The sequence below is a fragment of the Mastigoproctus giganteus genome, chromosome 4 (genome assembly GCF_048544385.1).
Source record: "Mastigoproctus giganteus isolate SK-2022 chromosome 4, ASM4854438v1, whole genome shotgun sequence".
Taxonomy (NCBI): Eukaryota; Metazoa; Arthropoda; class Arachnida; order Uropygi; family Thelyphonidae; genus Mastigoproctus; species Mastigoproctus giganteus.
Genome location: NC_143578.1, coordinates 149,722,376 through 149,741,038, shown reverse-complemented (window position 1 = coordinate 149,741,038; position 18,663 = coordinate 149,722,376). Strand labels below are relative to the sequence as shown.

The following is an 18,663-nucleotide window of genomic DNA, read 5'->3' as shown; positions in this document are numbered from 1 at the left end:
GACATCAAACTCCTTCCTCTAGTCTTACCTCTCTCAGAAACCTATCAGACTTGGTGCTTAAGCTCCTCACTCTCTGCAGTGAAAGCACACAATGACATCCCCTTTGGCTGTATCATGTCTGGCTTGATAACTCATGTACGGATAACTCCTCTACAAAAAGGCATATAATACAACAAATATAGCTATGATTTGTAAGAGAACCCATCGAATGTTTTCTCCTGAGCCATCATTCCCACTATTTTGAGATATTTGCTTTGTTGCCTTTTTTGAGGCATGATTTTAAACTTAATTCAAAATTACTGGTTGATCTTGGACATAAGAGTATAACAACACAATGCTATTCCCATCTTTTGCAACTCAGTACTACTATGCATTTTAGATACCTTACCGACTTTATAAATTCCTAATTTAGAACAAAAATATGCTAACTTATGTGATTTTTCTTCAAGTTACTCATTTACTATAATTTAAAACAATTGCAGTACATTGTAGTCGTAGCCATTATGACTGTGATGTACTAGACCAGTGGTGTCCAAACTACAGAGTGCCCTGTTCTGTCGCAAGGGCAGAATTGAAAGCTTATTCCAGCCATCCCTCAGTCCTTTCCTGCGTTAGCCATCAGCAGACATTGCCCACTCCTCACTGGAGAATGCTTTTCATGCTTGGAGGTGCCGGTAGGGATTTTCCATTCATTGATTTTGAGACCATAAAGAATTTCCCAAAATTCTCCAGTACTTTTAAAGAACCCGTCACCACCAAATACAGAGGATGCGAAAAGGTCAGGGAATGACCACCGCATATCCCGGAGCAATATGGCCTTAGTTGCTAATGCTCCTAAAAACCAAATAGCTAACTAACTAACTTTTAAAGAATACAGGCTTTATTAGTTTGGGAGATTGTACAGTCTCTTTATGAACTAGAATTTGATATCTGCTTCTGATGGATCCGTAGCTGTATTGAGATTAGAGAAAACAACTTAGCTGATACTGCATTTAAATCCCATAGCTAAACCTGCCTATACAGACAAGCAAATCAACCTAATATGCTGAATTCCCAATAGTGGGATTCGTGGTGGATATACCACTAACAAACTGCGAGTGGAGTTTGTGACTACGAGTGATTGATATAATATTTTAAGATGCTGAAAATGGATGTTTTTGAAAAATTTGTGTTTAATGAATAGTTTTTTTATTCTAATTATGTATAATTTTAAATTTAGATTGGGATTTAAGATGTTACAACTTAACGTTTCTAGAGCCTTTGTCATTGGTAATTTTGGCATGAACACCATATCTCATTATTAGCAACACGTAGTCTAGTTCAGTGGTGTCCAACCTTTTCCCATACTGGGGCCACATTCAAAGTTAGATTTGTTTTTCGGGCCACACTGAGAATTGGAGAAAAATTAGTGTGTTACATTTTCCATATTTTGTTATATGTAAAGGAAGTTTCTATTTTCATGTTATTTTCAGGCTATTGATTAGATACTATGACGTGGTCACAAAGGAACTGGATGCAAAAATATAATTTTGATATCATATACTTGGATTTAAGGAAAGATTTTGATATGTTGCACATAGATGACTACTGTACAAATTAGAGCATTATGTCATTAAGGGAAAGTTGCTACAATGGATAAAAGGATGGTTGAGTGGGAGAAGCCAAAGTGGTAATCAATGGAAACTGCTCTATGTGGACTAATGTTATTAGTGGTGTACCTCAGTGTTCAGTGTTGGGTCCATTGTTGTTTTGTATATTTATCAATGATATTGATGAAGGTATATCAAGCTTAATGTCACAGTTTGCAGATGATACAAAGGTTGGCAGGGTTGTTAATAACAGTAATGACAGTAATGCTGCATACTGTCATTACTGACAGTATTCAGCAGCATACTGTCAGTATGCTGCTGTTGGGCGGCCTGAGAAATGGCAACTGAAAGTTGGGCAGATGGGCTGAGAAGTGGCAACTTAAGTTTAGCATTGACAAATGCAAAGTACTGCATATGGGTAGCAATGACCCCAGAGAAATGTACTAAATGGATTGTGTTACATTCAGGGTAGTGGAGAATGAAAGAGACCTGGGGGTAATTGTGCAGTCAGATACGAAGTTTTCTGAGCAGTGCAGACAGGCTGCCAGAGTAGGTCAATGGGGTCTTGTCAATGCTATACAGGAATTTTGTGAGCAGGGAGAAGGAGGTGATTATCCCCTTGTTTAAGGCAATGGCCAAGCCACACCTTGAGTACTGTTTACGGGTCTGGAAGCCTCATTTTACAAAGGATGTAGAGTTGCTAGAATGAGTACAGAGAAGAGCAAGATTACCAACCTGAGGGGGCATAGATTCAAATTGAGGAAAGACAGTTGTAGAATAGATATGCATAAATTTTCCTTTAGCCAGCAGGTAGTTGATTGCTGGAACATACTTCCATCTGTTGTTGTGGAAGTTTATAACTTAAATAAATTCAAGGTAAAACTGGACAAACGTTTGGAATGAATCATCAGTGAAATGGGGAGAGTTTTTTTTTTTTTTTTGTCCTGATGCTGTATTAAGCTTGCTTTCTTGCATCATGTGACTCTACTAATGCTATATATATTTTTTGTTTTCAGGCTATATATAAAAATGCAAATTTGCAACACTTTTTTGTGCAACAAATCTACGTCACTGATTTATTTTTTAGATTTTATTAATATTATAAAAATATGACTTTTTTTTTAAAATTTAATTTTTTCTTTTTTGAAAAAATACCTTACTTTTTTTTTTAATACTGTACTTTTGCTTTTAAAAAGGATCACTGCTTTTGAACATTAAGGTCAAGAAATAAATACAATAATATTTACTGAATAAAACAATATTTAATGAAATGATTGAGGCTGGATATTTTTGAAATAATTGTTCAAAATTTTGTTGAAAATTTGGGACGCCAAGTCACAATACGGAATAATGATTCTCATCTGTTATTCTGTTTCTTTTAAAATATTTATTTGATTTCGTGTATGAAAAAACTTTGCTCGCAAACATATGTTGATTCGAACAAAGTTGCCATTTTCATGGCATTTTCTTTTATTAACGGAAAACCTTCAGATGCCTTGTAGAATTCAAGTAGTTTAATTTCGTAGTCCATATATTTATTATGAACCATGTTTTGGCTTTAAGATCAATAATTTAAAGTTGCAAGCTGGGATTGTAGTTTTCAGCCATAGAAGTAAATGGATTCTCAAACAAGCTTACATCTTTTTTCATGGGATCTTATATCAGCAAAACAACTTTTAAACTCATCAAAAGGTAATTGTAATAATGAGAGGCAATGATTCTTTTGAAATATGTATTTCTGTTTTAGCTCAGTACAACGTTCAAAGTGAACTAAATAGTCTTGCCCAGTTTGAGATTTAAATAATAAAAACTTAATCTGAAATGATTTGATGTCACCATACAAATCAGAGACCAATTTTCTTTTCCCTTGTATTTTTAAATTAAGAGCATTTAAATTACTAGAAATGTCTGTAATAATTCCAAGATCAAACACCCACTCAATATTTGATAGCTGTTTTATTGGTTTCCCTTTTTCTGTCATAAAAATATCAATTTCATGACACAGTTTAAAGAAATGATATAACACTTTGCCATCTCACTGCACTATGTAAAATTGCATCTTTGTATTCCTCTTCAATTTCTAAAGAAACTGCTGAATCATACGATGATTAAGGCCATGTGATCTTATAAAATTTACAGTTGAAATAACCACATTCATAACATGTTGGAGATCCAATACTTTCCCACAGAGAGCTTCTTGATACACAATGATAGATATTGTGGGGTGCAACTCCAATATCTATCATTTTCTTAGTTATTCTCCCCATAATTGATGGGTCAACTGTTGATGATCCTGCTCAGGTAGCTAACAAACTAAATGAATATTTTGCATCGACATTCACACATGAGGAGTTATTCAGCGAGAGGAATGCCAGAGGTGTATTCAACTCTAGCAGTAAGCTACAGAATCTTGAAATAACTGGGAGTAAAGTGGAGGAGAAACTGTTGAAGATAAACACAAGAAAGGCACCCGGGGTGGATGGGATCTATCCAGTTATATTAAAGGAGGCAGCAAAGGAAGTAAGCAAACCCTTAGCCATAATTATGAGAGCTTCCTTGGACTCAGGGGAGGTACCCATAGACTGGAAATGTGCAAATGTGACCCCAATTCACAAAGGAGGATCAAAGGCTGACACAAGTAATTATAGACCTGTGAGCTTAACTTCTGTTCCAGGAAAATTAATGGAGGCATTGGTTAAAGAAGCACTGCAGGATCATTTAGACAAGACTTCAGTTATAGCTCGGACACAGCATAGTTTTGTTAAGGGGAAGTCTTGCCTGACCAATTTGATTGGATACTATGATGCAGTCACAAAAGAACTGGATGCAGGGAATAGCTTTGATATTATATACTTGGATCTTAGAAAGGCTTTTGATACTGTTGCACATGGAAGACTGCTACACAAATTGGAGCAGTGTGACATTGGAGGCAAATTGCTGCTATGTATAAAGGGGTGGTTGAGGGGGAGAAGACAGAGAGTGGTAATCAATGGACACTGCTCATCGTGGACTAATGTTATTAGTGGAGTCCCTCAGGGCTCAGTGTTGGGTCCATTATTGTTTTCTGTATTTATAAATGATATTGATGATGGTATATCAAGCTTAATGTCCAAGTTTGCAGACGATACAAAGGTTGGCAGGGTTGTCAAGGACACTACTGACACTATGCTGCTGCAACAGGATCTGGAAAGGTTGAGCAGATGGGCTGAGAGGTGGCAAATGAAGTTTAACATTGACAAATGTAAAGTACTACACATGGGAAACAGCAACCCCAGAGCAACGTATCAACTCTGTAGTACTACACTGACAGTGGTAGAGAATGAAAGGGACTTGGGGGTGGTTGTGCAGGCAGATATGAAGTTCTCTGAGCAGTGCAGACGGGCTGCAAGAGTAGCTCATGGAGTATTGTCAATGATATACAGGAATTTTTCCAGCAGGGATAAGGAGGTGATTATTCCCTTGTATAAGGCAATGGTCAGGCCACACCTAGAGTACTGTATACAGGTCTGGAGGCCTCATTTCAAGAAGGATGTAGAGCTGCTGGAACGAGTACAGAGAAGGGCAACAAGATTAGTGAATGGAACAAAGGGGTGCTCTTACAAAGAAAGGCTTAAATTTTGCAAATTACAGTGTCTGGAGACTAGGCACCAGCGAGGTGATCTGATAGATGTGTATAAAGCCTTGAATGGTTTGAGCATGCTCAATGCTGATGGGATTTTTCCTCTAGCTCAGAATAATCACCTGAGGGGGCAGAAATTCAAATTGAGGAAAGACAGATGTAGGATAGATGTACGGAAATTTGCCTTTAGCCAGCGGGTGGTTGGTTGGTGGAACAGACTTCCATCCCTTGTAGTGGAGGTTGATAGCCTAAATAAGTTTAAGGCTCAGCTGGATAGGTATTTTGAACAAACAGAGGGGTGAAGTGGAAGTGGGTATTTTTTTTTTTTTTTTTTTGGCTGATGCTGCATAAGCTTGCTTTCTTGCATCAAATGCCTCTACTAATGCTAATAAGTCCAATGTTTCTTTCAATCATATTTTTTTGCACTGTCAGTTGTAACTCTACAGAAGTTTAATATTTAATCCTAACTTTCAATAGATTGGCAAAAATTTTCAAAAAGATTTTCACCTGCAGTTGTTCCGTGCATACTCTTTAGACCTGCTAAATCTTCAACTGGTACAAAATTATCATCATTAATTCCATATATGAAGATAAGGAGTGGGGCTGTATCATTTAGATCATTACTGTCATCCATTGCCATACTAAAATATTTCATTTGTTTTATAAATAAATAAATATGATATTTATTGTAAGGTGCAAAGGTACACGGGGGGTACCCTGATTTTACAGAACCCTTCACGGCACTAAGCCAAGGGTTCACAAGCAGCAGAGGTATCATCTCACCAGAAATATAATACAGGATACGTACAATAGCTTTAATGGGATGAAATTAAAGAAAAATTATGTATGCATAACATAATGCAGATTATATCAATTTAAAAGTGATAAAATAATAATAATAATAATAATAATACATCAAATTAAAAATGAAATAAAAATAATACATAAAAAAAAAAATAAATAAAATTACAAAGAGTTTTCTTGAGTTTGGTTTTCCTTCAAATTCTTGGCTAGCCGGAGCGATCTCACATCAGTCAATGGTTGAATACATGTGCAGATCTAGGATACAACATCTATACTTCTTACTATTTTACACGGGTCAGAATCCAAGGATTGGGCTAGATGGACCTTTTGATAAGGAAGGAAGGCAATCTTTAAGATGTAGCATCGAAGGAAGAGCAAGGAGCTTGGGAGTGGAGTGGAGAGCTGGTTGGGGGATCCACCAACACAGATGTCCTATATGTTGGGTGCTAAGATTCTCCCAGTGATCATTTTTATGGTGAAGATGAGTCGTCTTTCATGCATTAATGCTTGAAAATCTGGGAACAGTCAGTGCTTTGGCCATTGGTGTTGTGTACTGTTGTAATGTCAGATGACACTTCCAGTTGCCCACTTCAGGAGCCAGTATTCTACAGCATTTAATGGTTTGATTGTGGTGTTTTCAGCCGAGCCCCACAAAGCTACTCCATACAGTACACCTTTGAAAATCATCGTCCTGATATACATTTTTATCAGATTTGTCTTCTGTATATCCAGAAAGTCCTAATGCTTTCATACACGTTACCATGTGGTAATGTGTATGAGAGCATCTTGCATGGAGCCCCACACTTTGTGGGAATCTGTGTGAGAGCCCCATGGGGAAATCTAAATGAAGCCTTATTAGATGATTATTTGTTGAAAAACAAGGTCCCTCACATAAACCAAAGCAGAGGAAATACATTAGCCATTCATATTTGCAACATTTTATCTTGGTGTACCGCAATTTTGATTGCACTGTATTAGATAGCTCTCATGGCAGCCATCATTTGTTCCATATGGCCCCAAATAAGCATTGAATGAATTACCAGTTCAGACTGTTATACCCTATTTCACTAATATAGAACTCTAATCAACTTGCACTTAGAACTCAGAGAACTGGTGTATTGAACTGGCTGAAAAATTAGCTGGCCTTTTTCACCACTAGATTCAACATTCTGCCCTTAGGTTTGCCATAAGTACTTATAGAATATGTCCATACAGAGGCTGTATACACTGAGGCCCATAAAACACCACTCAATATCAGGAGAATGATAGCAGGCATATACAGCTGGAATTCAGAGCCTACTTTACACAACCCAATTGGCCAATATCTAATTATCTACAGTTTGCAGTCTACAACAGAAACAGACCCAGACCCAGGGTTCCAGACAGCATTGCCAGAAATCTGGAATATATGCCTTGATAAAGTCTTCCGAAGTTGTTGACAGCTTCCCCTGGAAACCCTTGTCAGTGACATTTATGTATAACAGAAAGAGGAGGATGCTCAGAATTGATCCATGAGGGACATCCACTTATTACACTAATTTACTTTGAAGACCATCTATGACAACCTTCTGTCACTCATCTTTTCTCTGATACTGGAAAGATTATAAGATCGTTTGTTAGTTGTAAGATTCTATGCTGCGAAGCACCATACAATCTTACCAGTTATTTCATTTCCCTCCAGTTTATATAGTAGCCTTCCATAGCGATGTGAGTGAAAGCTTTCAGTAACATCAGAAATGAATATAGTTCTTAAATTTCACTTTTATTGCCAAAAATATTAATCTGTATTTCAATGTGATTGGAACACACAGTTCATCTCCATTTAATGTTTATTTAATTCACATAAGGAATAAGTGCTGATGACATCAATTCTGTAAAGACAAGAATTTACTTATTAATAATTATTTTATGAACACAAAATTGTTTATTTTTAAAATACAAATCCCTAGTGTGTATACAGTAATTCTTTTATGTAATTAGCAAAACATTTGGTTGTGTTGATCAGTGGTGGTGGGGGTGGTATTGATTCCAATAGCTTCTAGTGGCACCTGACACTTTTAACATGGGCCTTAGTCACCCTTGCGATATAAAAACCAAAATCAAATCAAATCAAATCAACTTTTAACATGATTTTGTGGCACGCTGCAGAAAAAGGTTGCCCAACCCTTTTCTGGAGCATGCCTCCTTTTTCTGCCTAGAACTTATCTTGTATATCCAGAGAAAAAATAAATAAATCTCATCCCTGTAAAAACAGTCTCTACTATTAATAAGTGCAGACTACGGTGAGAAAAATTCTACCCCATGAGCCTTGCACAGTCTCTTCAGGGCCAAATTGATTGATAAGGCTCTCAATATATAATCCCTGATTGTGGCTGGGGAGCAGACACTTTCAAGTTTAATCCTAATGTGCAACTTCCAACTCTTCTCTTGAGACAGCAGCAGCATTCCAAATAGCATCCATATTACAGTCTGCTCCTTATATATCCCACCAAACTGTACAATCACACAAAATGAGCTAGGTGATCTCATTGTGCAATTACTCACATCTTTTTTCCATCATGGAAGATCTAAATGGTCAACCACAATATGGCGTAATAATCACATAGTTCAGGGGGTCCCTCAAACTATAGCCCGACGATATTTTGATCAGATTGTAAAAATTAATGTTCATATTAGATCCAATAAAATTTATCAAAAACACATTTTACAAATTATTTTAACCTCTGTTGGTTGATTAATAGTGTTGACATTTTGTCAGCTTTGTCTTGTTACATATTAATTCTGTTATTTCCACTCAAAGCTATTCTTTGAAACATCATTAAAATAATACATTAATCTTGACTCTGTCATTAAATAGCAATAGTTGATAGAGGCAGCAATTATGGATTTCCTAATTCCTTATCTTGGCTTGGGTGACACTTGTGTTCCCTCACAGAGACCTATCCCTTCTGTAGTGGGATTACTTTCTGCCCGTCAGGTTATAAATATTTTTCTTTAGTACTAAGTTAGCAGTTCACTTGTTAAGTTTAAATTTAAATATTTGTTAGAGTCTTGCATATAGATTTCGTTTAATGAGCTGTTAAGAGAAAATACAGAAGTGTTGTATTGATTGAATGCTTTGCGAGCGCAACCAACTTCGGTAGCCTCATCAAATAAATCTGAGTGAAAACAACAAGTTAGTGTCATGTTTTGTAATCAGGTAAGGAGTTACTGTTTTTATCCGATGCTACATTTTTGGTAGTAATTAAAATTGCCTTCCCTCTCATATGAAAAGCTGTGGAAACGATTTACTAAAAATCAACTGTTTACATTTTTTTGTATTAAACCTTAAAATTTATTTCAAATTTGTAAACAAATTTATGTTAAAATATTTCATAAAATTTTAAGACACATCAGTGCTTGCTTACTTTAATATCTATGAGTATTTTTTATTCCAACGACTCCATAAAAATCATGTAGAAGTTTATGTTGAAAAGAAAAAAAAAAAAAAAAAAGTTGATGTTGAGTTTAACATTTTTAATGAGCTGTGGCCAATTAATTACTTTTTTGCACTGATTAATGATACTTCCAATTGTCTTATTTGTAATGATGCCTTTAAGTGTTCAAGGAATATAATGTGAAATGTCACTACACCACAAAATATGCCTCAAATTACGATAAATGTCTAGGAGCCTTGCAGTAGAAAAAACTCAAAGAACTAACCCAAACTTTTCAAAGTCAAAAACAGAAGATTACAACTTTTACTTGTCAAAATTTGTCTGCAGTTATAGCTAATTTTCGAGCCTCCCAAATCATTGCCGAAGAAGGAAGGGCCTTTATGGATGGAGAATTTGTAAAACAAATTTGTTTGGTAATTGCAGAAGTTTGTCCTGAGAAAGTAAATAATTTTGCCTCTGTAAAATTTTTCATCATTCATACATTCATTTATCTTCATCAACTGTAACCAGAATAATTGAAGATTTAGGGGCCTATTTTCAAAGTTTGAGAAATCACGTTTTTCATTAGGAATTGACGAGAGGAAAGGTACAAGCCATACAACTCAATTGCTATTTATATAAAAGGTGTAAATAAAAGTTTTGAAGTAACTGAAGAGCTAGTTGCATTAAAAAGCTTGAAAGACAATAGGTTAAAATCCTATAAACAATACTAAATTACTATAGCTTTAAATACTTTTCATATTTGGGGGTCAGCATTGGTAAAATAAATAAAAAATACAATGAAATTCAATTTAAAATCTGCATAAAATATGTGCTACGTTAACATTAGTAGAGACATATGATGTAAGAAAGCAAGCTTATACAGCATCAGCCAAAAAAAAAAAATCCCTTTCCATTTCACTGATCTGTTCGATCCAAATGTTTGTCTAGTTCTGCCTTAAATTTATTTAAGCTATCAGCTTCCACAACAACTTATGGAAGTTTGTTCCAGCAATCAACTACACGCTGGCCAAAGGCAAATTTCTGCACATCTATTCGACAACTGTCTTTCCTCAATTTCAGTTTATACCCCCTCAGGTTTGTAAATTGAGCAAGAGGAAGAATCCCATTAGTATTGAGCCTGCTCAATCTATTCAAGGCCTTATACATCTCAATCATAATGCCTCGCAGGTGCCTACTCTCCAGATCCTGCAATTTACAGAACTTAAGCCTTTCTTTGTAAGAGCACCCCTTTGTTCCTCTCACCAGTAGTCTTGTTACCCTTCTCTGTACTCATTCTAGCAACTGTACATCCTTCCTAAAATGTGGTTTCCAGACCTGTATGCAGTACTCAAGGTGTGGCCTGACCATTGCCTCATACAAGGGGATAATCACCTCCTTATGTCTGCCCACAAAATTCCTGTATATCATTGACAAGACCTCTCTGGAAGCCTGTTGCACTGCTCAGAAAACTTCATGTCTGACTGCACAATTACCCCTGGGTCTCTTTCATTCTCCACTACCTTCAGTGTAACACCACCCAATTGGTACATATCTATGGGGTTACTGCTACCAATATGCATTACTTTGCATTTGTCAATGGTAAACTTTAGTAGACACCTCTCAACCCATCTTCCCAAGTTCTCCAGGTTATTAACAACCCTGCCAACCTTTGTGTCATCTGCAAACTTTTACATTAAGCTTGCTGAAAGTAATATTGATGAAAGTATCATTGATATATATACAAAACAACAATGGGACCAACATCAAATCCACGAACATTACTACTAACATTATTCCACGAACATTACTACTAACATTAGTCCATGAACATTACTACTAACATTAGTCCATTGATTACCACTCTCTGTCTTTTCCCACTCAACCTTCCTTTTATCCTTTGTAGCAACTTGCCCTTAATGCCATTCTGCTCCAATTTGCACAATAGTCTTCCATGTACAACAATATCAAAAGCTTTTCTGAAATCCAAGTATATGATATCAAAATTATTTTTTGCATTCAGTTCATTTGTGATCACGTCATAGTATCCAATCAAATTGGTCAGACCTGACTTCCCCTTAACAAACCCATGCTGTGTGTGAATTATTACTGCAGTCTTGTCTAGATGATCCTGCAATGCTTCTATGACCAGGGACTCCAGTATTTTCCCTGGAACAGAAGTCAACATATACATATTCATAACATATTCAGTAATATTGTTTATTTATTTTTTTTATTTTATGTAAACCCCAAACACGAGTGGTATTAGAACCTATAGTACTTAGTACCATGCTTGGGTTGGAGGTTGAGAAGACGAAAGAAGATATTTGTTCACATTGGACTTGAACTTCTGTAGACTGTAATTTTCAGGAAATACGTATGAAGGAAGGTTGTTCCAGAAAACGGCAGTTGAATGAATAAACGAGGAAGATGAAAAGTTGGTTCTGTGAGTTTGAAGTTGGACAGTAAATGAATGTTGGCTCGGACTATTTTTGAAGAGAGAGCGGGAATTATAGAAGCCAATTCAGAAGAACAGTGCCCATGGAAGTATCTATAGAAGAGGCATGCAGCAGAAACAGTACATCAATGAGATAGAGGAAAAGAGTGGGGGCAAGAACTGAACCTTGGGGGACACCAGCATTAGTGGAGAAGTTAGAAGACAGAGAGCCATCTCCCATCACCCTCAGTGAGCGATCTGAGAGAAAACTGGATAACCAATTACTAAAAACACTTGGCAAACCATAAGATGGAAGCTTGTTTAGAAGACCTTTATGCCAAACACGATTGAAAGCCTTTGAGATGTCAAGAGCAACTACTCATGTTTCACCAACCCTTTCCATTGATTTAGTCCATAAATGAATAACATAAGCCAGAATATCACCAGTGGATCGACACTGATCGAATCCATACTGGCGATCATTGATCAGATGGAAGGTTTCTAGGTAGTTTAAGAGTTGGCGGTTAATTGATTTCTCCCATTACTTTAGAGAGAGTAGAAGTAATTGCAATGGGACGATAATTGGATGGGAGTGATTTGTCACCCTTTCTAGAAACTGGCTGGATATGAGCAAATTTCCAAGCAGAAGGAAAAACATCTTTGGAATAAGAGAGTGAAAGAAGGTGGCAAAGAATAGGAGTAAGTTCAGGAGCACAGGTTTTGAGAACAAGTGATGAAATACCATCGGGACCTGGAGCTTTCTTAGCATCAAGATTCATCAAAATCCTTCTAACATCCTTTTGATGGAAGAACACAGGAGGCATTGAATGGAGCGTGTTGGGAATGGTGGGAGGTGTTTTACCAAGATCATTAATACATGAGTTGGAAGAAAAATGGGATGCTAGCAGGTCATGTCCTTGACCTGCTAGCATCCCAAGTTTATCCTTGGCTGAAGTGACAACAGAACCATCTGGTTTGGACAGAAGTGGGAGCAGAGATGGGCAAACGTTGCGGCCAATAGCTTTGGAAAGAGACCAGAATGCTCGGCTACCATTAGGGCAAGAAGCAAATTTTCTACTCTTAGCCTGTTCAAACTCTAGTTTGGACTGATTAATAGCTGCTTTACAATTGTTGCGAGCTTTGGTGTAGGCAGAAAATGAAACTGAAGAATTAGAAACAAGCCAATTACGATATGCAACATTCTTCTATTGAACAGCCTTAGCACATTTATTGGAAAACCAAGGTTTAGATGAAGGACGAGATTTTAAAGTGGAGTGTGGGATAAAGGATTCCATTTCTGCAAAAATAATTTCACTGACATAATCTGAGCAAACGTTGACATCAGAAGTTTTGAAACAGTAATCCGACCAAGGAAAAGAAATCTCGCAGGTCATCCCATTTTATCACACATCATGAGATAAAGGCTCCATTGGAGAAGAGACAATCATCAAGTTGTGATAGGTGCCTCTGTATCCAGGTGGGAAGGAGCAGCAGTACGTAGCACATGCTTCTTGATTAGACTGGGGTTCGAGCCCTTCACCACCAAATACGGAGGATGCAGAAAGGTCAGGGAATAACCACCGCATTTCCTGGAGCAATATGGCCTTAGCTTCTAATGCTCCTAAAAACCAAAATAACAAACAAACATCAAGTTGTGATCTGAAGTGCCTAAAGGACCTCTCACTTCAACCGTGTATTTAGAAGGGTTGTTTGGGAGAAAAAGATCATGCGTGTTGGCCGTATGATTAGGATTGTCTGGTATTCTTGTAGGTAAATGAACAATCTATGCAAGGTCATTAGTGATTCCAAAAGCCTCAGCATCTCGACCAGCTGGGTCGGTGTGACTAGAAAACGGAGGCCAGCTGGAGTTGTGAATATTAAAATCACCAAGAAAATTACCTCACTGTTAGGAAAGTTGTACTGGAGAAAGTCAAGTTGCAAAGAGAGGAAGTCAAAGAGCTCAAAGTGATTAGTGGCGTTGGGAGGACAGTAGAGACAACAGATGAATTTGACACAATGAGGTAGAGAGATTTTAAGCCAGAGAAGATCAAAGAGAGGAGATTCCAAATTTCTAAGTCTCTTACAGGGAATATTAGAATGGACATATGCATAAGTACCCCCTTTGAGGCGAAAGGAATCATACATTGAATAATTTTAATTTCGGCATCTGAGATGAGCAGTAGTTGAATCAACCGATAACTGAGATTCTGTCAGAAAAAGTACATGGGGGTTTGGCAGACTGCAAGTGGAAATGGACATCGTTGAGATTAGAATTGGGACCACGTATATTTGTGAAATGAATTAGGAAGTGCTTGGGAAGTTTAGATCTTTTCACAGATAAGCTTGCTCTATTAGTTTTACAATTCATGGTGTATTCAATAGTAAGAAAAAGTGGGTGGGACATGCCGTATGAAGTAAGTAATGAAATTTTTGGATATGGCGTACACATGGTAAGAATATACCCAGATCCTTGACATAACGTGGCCTCGACAATGCTCCCCGCATACACACTACTTGGACTCCCTCCAGTCACTATCTAGCAGAGTAGAGGTAGCAAGATTATACACTAGCTGATCCGGAAGCCTCCTAGAGAGTTACCAGTAGATTCGGTCTGGTGTACTAACTAGCAGCCTTCCTGCGAACACCGGTTTAGAGCTGTACCCTTTAAATGTAAGGAATATTGGATCTCGCCAAGATGTTCATCATAACCTCAAAAGTCATCAATGATACTACATGATGGAAGAGATAGGGAAGGGTTGACCGGAACTTAGCGTTAGAGACTAAACATGGATTCCACCACTTCAAACCTCCAATAAGCAAAGTGGTGGTATTGCACCGGTTGATGAGAGTCATCTACCACCTAGTACTGCCTGGTAACATAGATGGGGTAGCATTCCTCCATGTGGTGTGGGTGCCACACCTCAACTCCTGCTTATGTTGGTTCACACCTGTGTGGTCACCCACCATGTACTTGTGCATGGAGGTTATACCCAGGATTTCTAACAGTCCCATCATCATGAAGGTGCAAGCAGAGGATTTAGCTATCAAGACCGTCCGGACTTCACCGAAATTGGGTGCACTTGACTTGAGTGTCACACGAATATCATTTCCATCAGCGTTTTAGACTCCCATGTAGCAAGTACAGCTTGTCTGGCATATCTGAGAGAATGTCTGTGACAACCTTGAAGACCTATTACTTAGATATGCTATAAAAAATACAAATGCAAAATATAAATATAATATAGTTTGTTTATTTTGTATGACCATATGCTGACATTACCAAACTGAAATAATTCAAATGTACCAATCAAAAATATTATTCATTTTTTGGGGGTATTATTAGTTAGCAGAGTGTTAAGTTTTTGTCAGAGCTGTAACTATAAACTCTATACTGCTGTATCCATAAACTCTTTTAATAGAAGTTGTGCAGATTTGGTTTCTTATACTAATGTTTCAATTTATTTGTTTAAACTAATAAGTTATGATTTGGTTTATGTTATACCAATAAGTTTAAAATATTCAATGAACTATAAATATTTTATAAAAAGTATTTTCACTAATAAATTTGAAATGAGTGTATATGCCATTCTAAGATGATTTTGTTTTTTTTTTTGCACAGATGAACCAGGAAAGCCTGGTGTGCCAGACATAATAGATTGGGACAACACTCAAGTAAATCTTAACTGGGCTGCTCCTGAAAGTGATGGAGGTCGTCCCATTTTATATTATATTGTTGAAACGAAGGATAAATTTAGTATTGAATGGACAGAAGTAGTAAAGACAGAAAGCAGCAAATGTGAAGCTACAATTGGAAATCTTAAAGAAAACATGGTTTGTCAGTTTCGGGTAAAGGCTGTCAATAAAGCAGGTATCAGTGAGCCAAGTGAACCAACCAAAAATCATGTTGTTAAGCACAGAAACTGTAAGTATATTTGAAAGCTACCACACACACACACACACACACACACACACACACACACACACACACACACACACACACACACACACACACACACACACACACACACACACACACACACACACAATTTAATGTCCCTTCATCATTTTTAGGTGATTAAAGAAATTTGAAGCAGTTGTGTTGAACCAGTAAATATATTGACATAAAAATCTTGAACATGCTGCTATTTTATTCTTTAAAAAATATACTAGAAGGCAGAAAAAAACAACACCTAAGAAAAATTGATAAAATAAGGACATTGCCATCATGTGGCAACATCCTTATTTTATCAATTTTTTAATTATTTCTTATTATGCATATTTTATTAGTTATCATCTGTCTCCCTCACTTTCCTTGCTTATTTTTTATTTTTTTACTTTATTGTCCATGCTCTGCTTAGGTTTAGCATTTTCTGCTTTTTATTACACTAGACTACCTCCCCATTTTTCTATCTTCTTAATTCCACTTTCTTGTTATTCTGTTATACTGAACATCTAAAAAGGAACAAAAAAATTAATCATTTATTAAATTGGATTATGGATCTGAGACATTACTAGTTATAGCAGAAATACCCAGCAACCATAATGAAATTTAGTTAAAATCTTAGGACCTACAGCATTAAGTATTATTTTATTACTTTCAGTTATTTTTATATTAATCTTAATTTCAAGTAATCTGCTTTTACTTTGCAGGCGTTTTTAATTTATTCCAATATAATTACACTTGACAGGTCAGCAACCCTACTCAATACACTTATCAAATACATTTGTCTATATATATATATATATATATAATTTGTTCACCTTGAAATCATTCTTCAAGATAAAGGCCCAGTAAAAGTGGGAGAGCCCTCTTGGAAACACTAGTGAAATTTACTTCATACTGACAAACAATAAAATGATATTCACTGACTGCTCTGTCTTGAACCATTTTAAGGTTGAAGTGACAATCAGTTACTGAGAGCAAAAATCAAAATTGATTGCAAGAAAGAACGAAATAAATTGTTCAAGTCAACTAAAGTGAAGAAGATCAACACTAACCAACTATTTAAAAATCATCAGAACTTTGAACTGGATCTTTCCAATCATTTTTGTGTCCTGCAAGACCTTCCTGACACAGCTATTTCAACCGATAATAACAAAGTCATTAAGACTATTGTAGACACTGCAAACAAGAAAAACAAGAAAAACCAACCAGAATATCAAAAGAAACAACTGCCATGATGAAAAAGACTAGAAATGAAGCAAAGTAGTAACATAAGAAAGAAGCATATAAAAGGAGAAATGTGCAAGTTCAACGTTAATCTCATCAGAAGAACACTAGAAGAAAATCAAGGCTTAAAGAAAGCAAAATGAAAAATGGTTACACACAAGAGCCAAATGTTTGCTTTGAAGCTTGAGGATGGCACAACAACAAATACTAAAACAAGTGGAAGAATTTTATTCAAATCTTTATAAGTATCCAGTTGGATCCTTATAAAGATTTGAATAACATCTTTTATTCAAATTAAATATTAAAATTACAACTGGATACAACACTAGATGTAGAAGCTGTACTAGAAATTTTGGTAGAAGAAGAAGATGATGCTATAGAATCAAAATGAAAAATGGCAAAGCAGCAGGACCTGATAAAGTCACTGTTGAAATGTTGAAAACTGTAGGCCAGCTGGTATGTAAAGCTCTAGCCAAACTATTTTCCAAATGCCTTTTATTTAACAAAGTACCTGTAACATGGAAAAATGCAGAAGCCATCCTACTGCACAAAAAAGGTGACAAGGCAGATTTAAAAAACTACTGACCATTAAGCCTATGCCAGTTGTCTACAAGGTTTTCAAAAAATTTCTTTTAAGAAGAATAGGATAATACTCGATGCTGCACAACTCAAAGAACAAGCAGGTTTCAGAAATGGCTTCAGTACAATGGAGTGCAGCAAGTTGTAGAGTGGCACAATGAATATGACCTTCCATTATGTATATCGATTATGAAAAATAATTTGACACAGTCACAAAACAAGCAGTAATCAATGCCCTGATCAACCAAGGTGAGGGCAGAACTTAAATCAATATGTTCCAATCAATATATGAAAAGGTGATTGCATCAATATGCATCAACAACGATAAAGCTCATATAAACATAGAAAAAGGCATCCAACAAAGGGAGCCGATCTCCCCAAAACAATTTTCTGCCTGTTCAGAAGAAATTTTTTGTAAGCTAAACTGGGATAATAAAGGATTAAAGATAAATGGAAATTACCTGAACACTTGTCATTCTCTTTGCCAATGATCCAGAAGAGAAACATAGAATTGCAACATGAAAACAAGACTTTTGGTCTGAAGAGGAATACCAAGAAAACACAGGTTATGTTCAACAGATTTACAAGACCAAAGAAAGTCATGGACAATGGACAAGAACTGGAAGAAATGAAAGGTATGTTTACCTTCAACAAATGGACACATCATGATGAAATTTTATTGGCGCATAAAATTAAGATGACAAGCATTTGGAAAGCGTAATATTGTCTTCTAGACAACAAACTTACCACTCTGTCCCAAAAAAAAAGTTTCTGATCAATGGTATCCTCCGTGTCCGAAAATGTGGTTGTGAAACATGGACATCATTGAATGCCAAAGCTTTAAAGACTGAGGGTCACACAGAGAAGTATGAAGCACCAAATTTTGAACATAACCAAAAGAGACCGAAAAACATGTTCCTGGATTTGCCTACAAAACAAATTCTGTGACATCATTGAAAGAGCAAAGTGCTAAAAAAGGGGAAATGGGAATGTCACTTATCAAGAATTGACAATAGATGGATCAATGAATTTTGGAATGAGGTGGATCG

At 36.4% G+C, this 18,663-nt stretch overlaps 1 protein-coding gene across 1 annotated transcript in view; it reads left to right on the top strand.

The window, feature by feature from the left end:
- The window catches only part of LOC150087120 (twitchin-like), a 3,511,780-nt gene that overhangs the window by 1,121,518 nt on the left and 2,371,599 nt on the right, over positions 1–18,663 (top strand). The window contains 1 exon segment of the mRNA XM_090372971.1: positions 15,485–15,787. Coding sequence (XP_090229097.1) covers positions 15,485–15,787 — 303 coding nt within the window.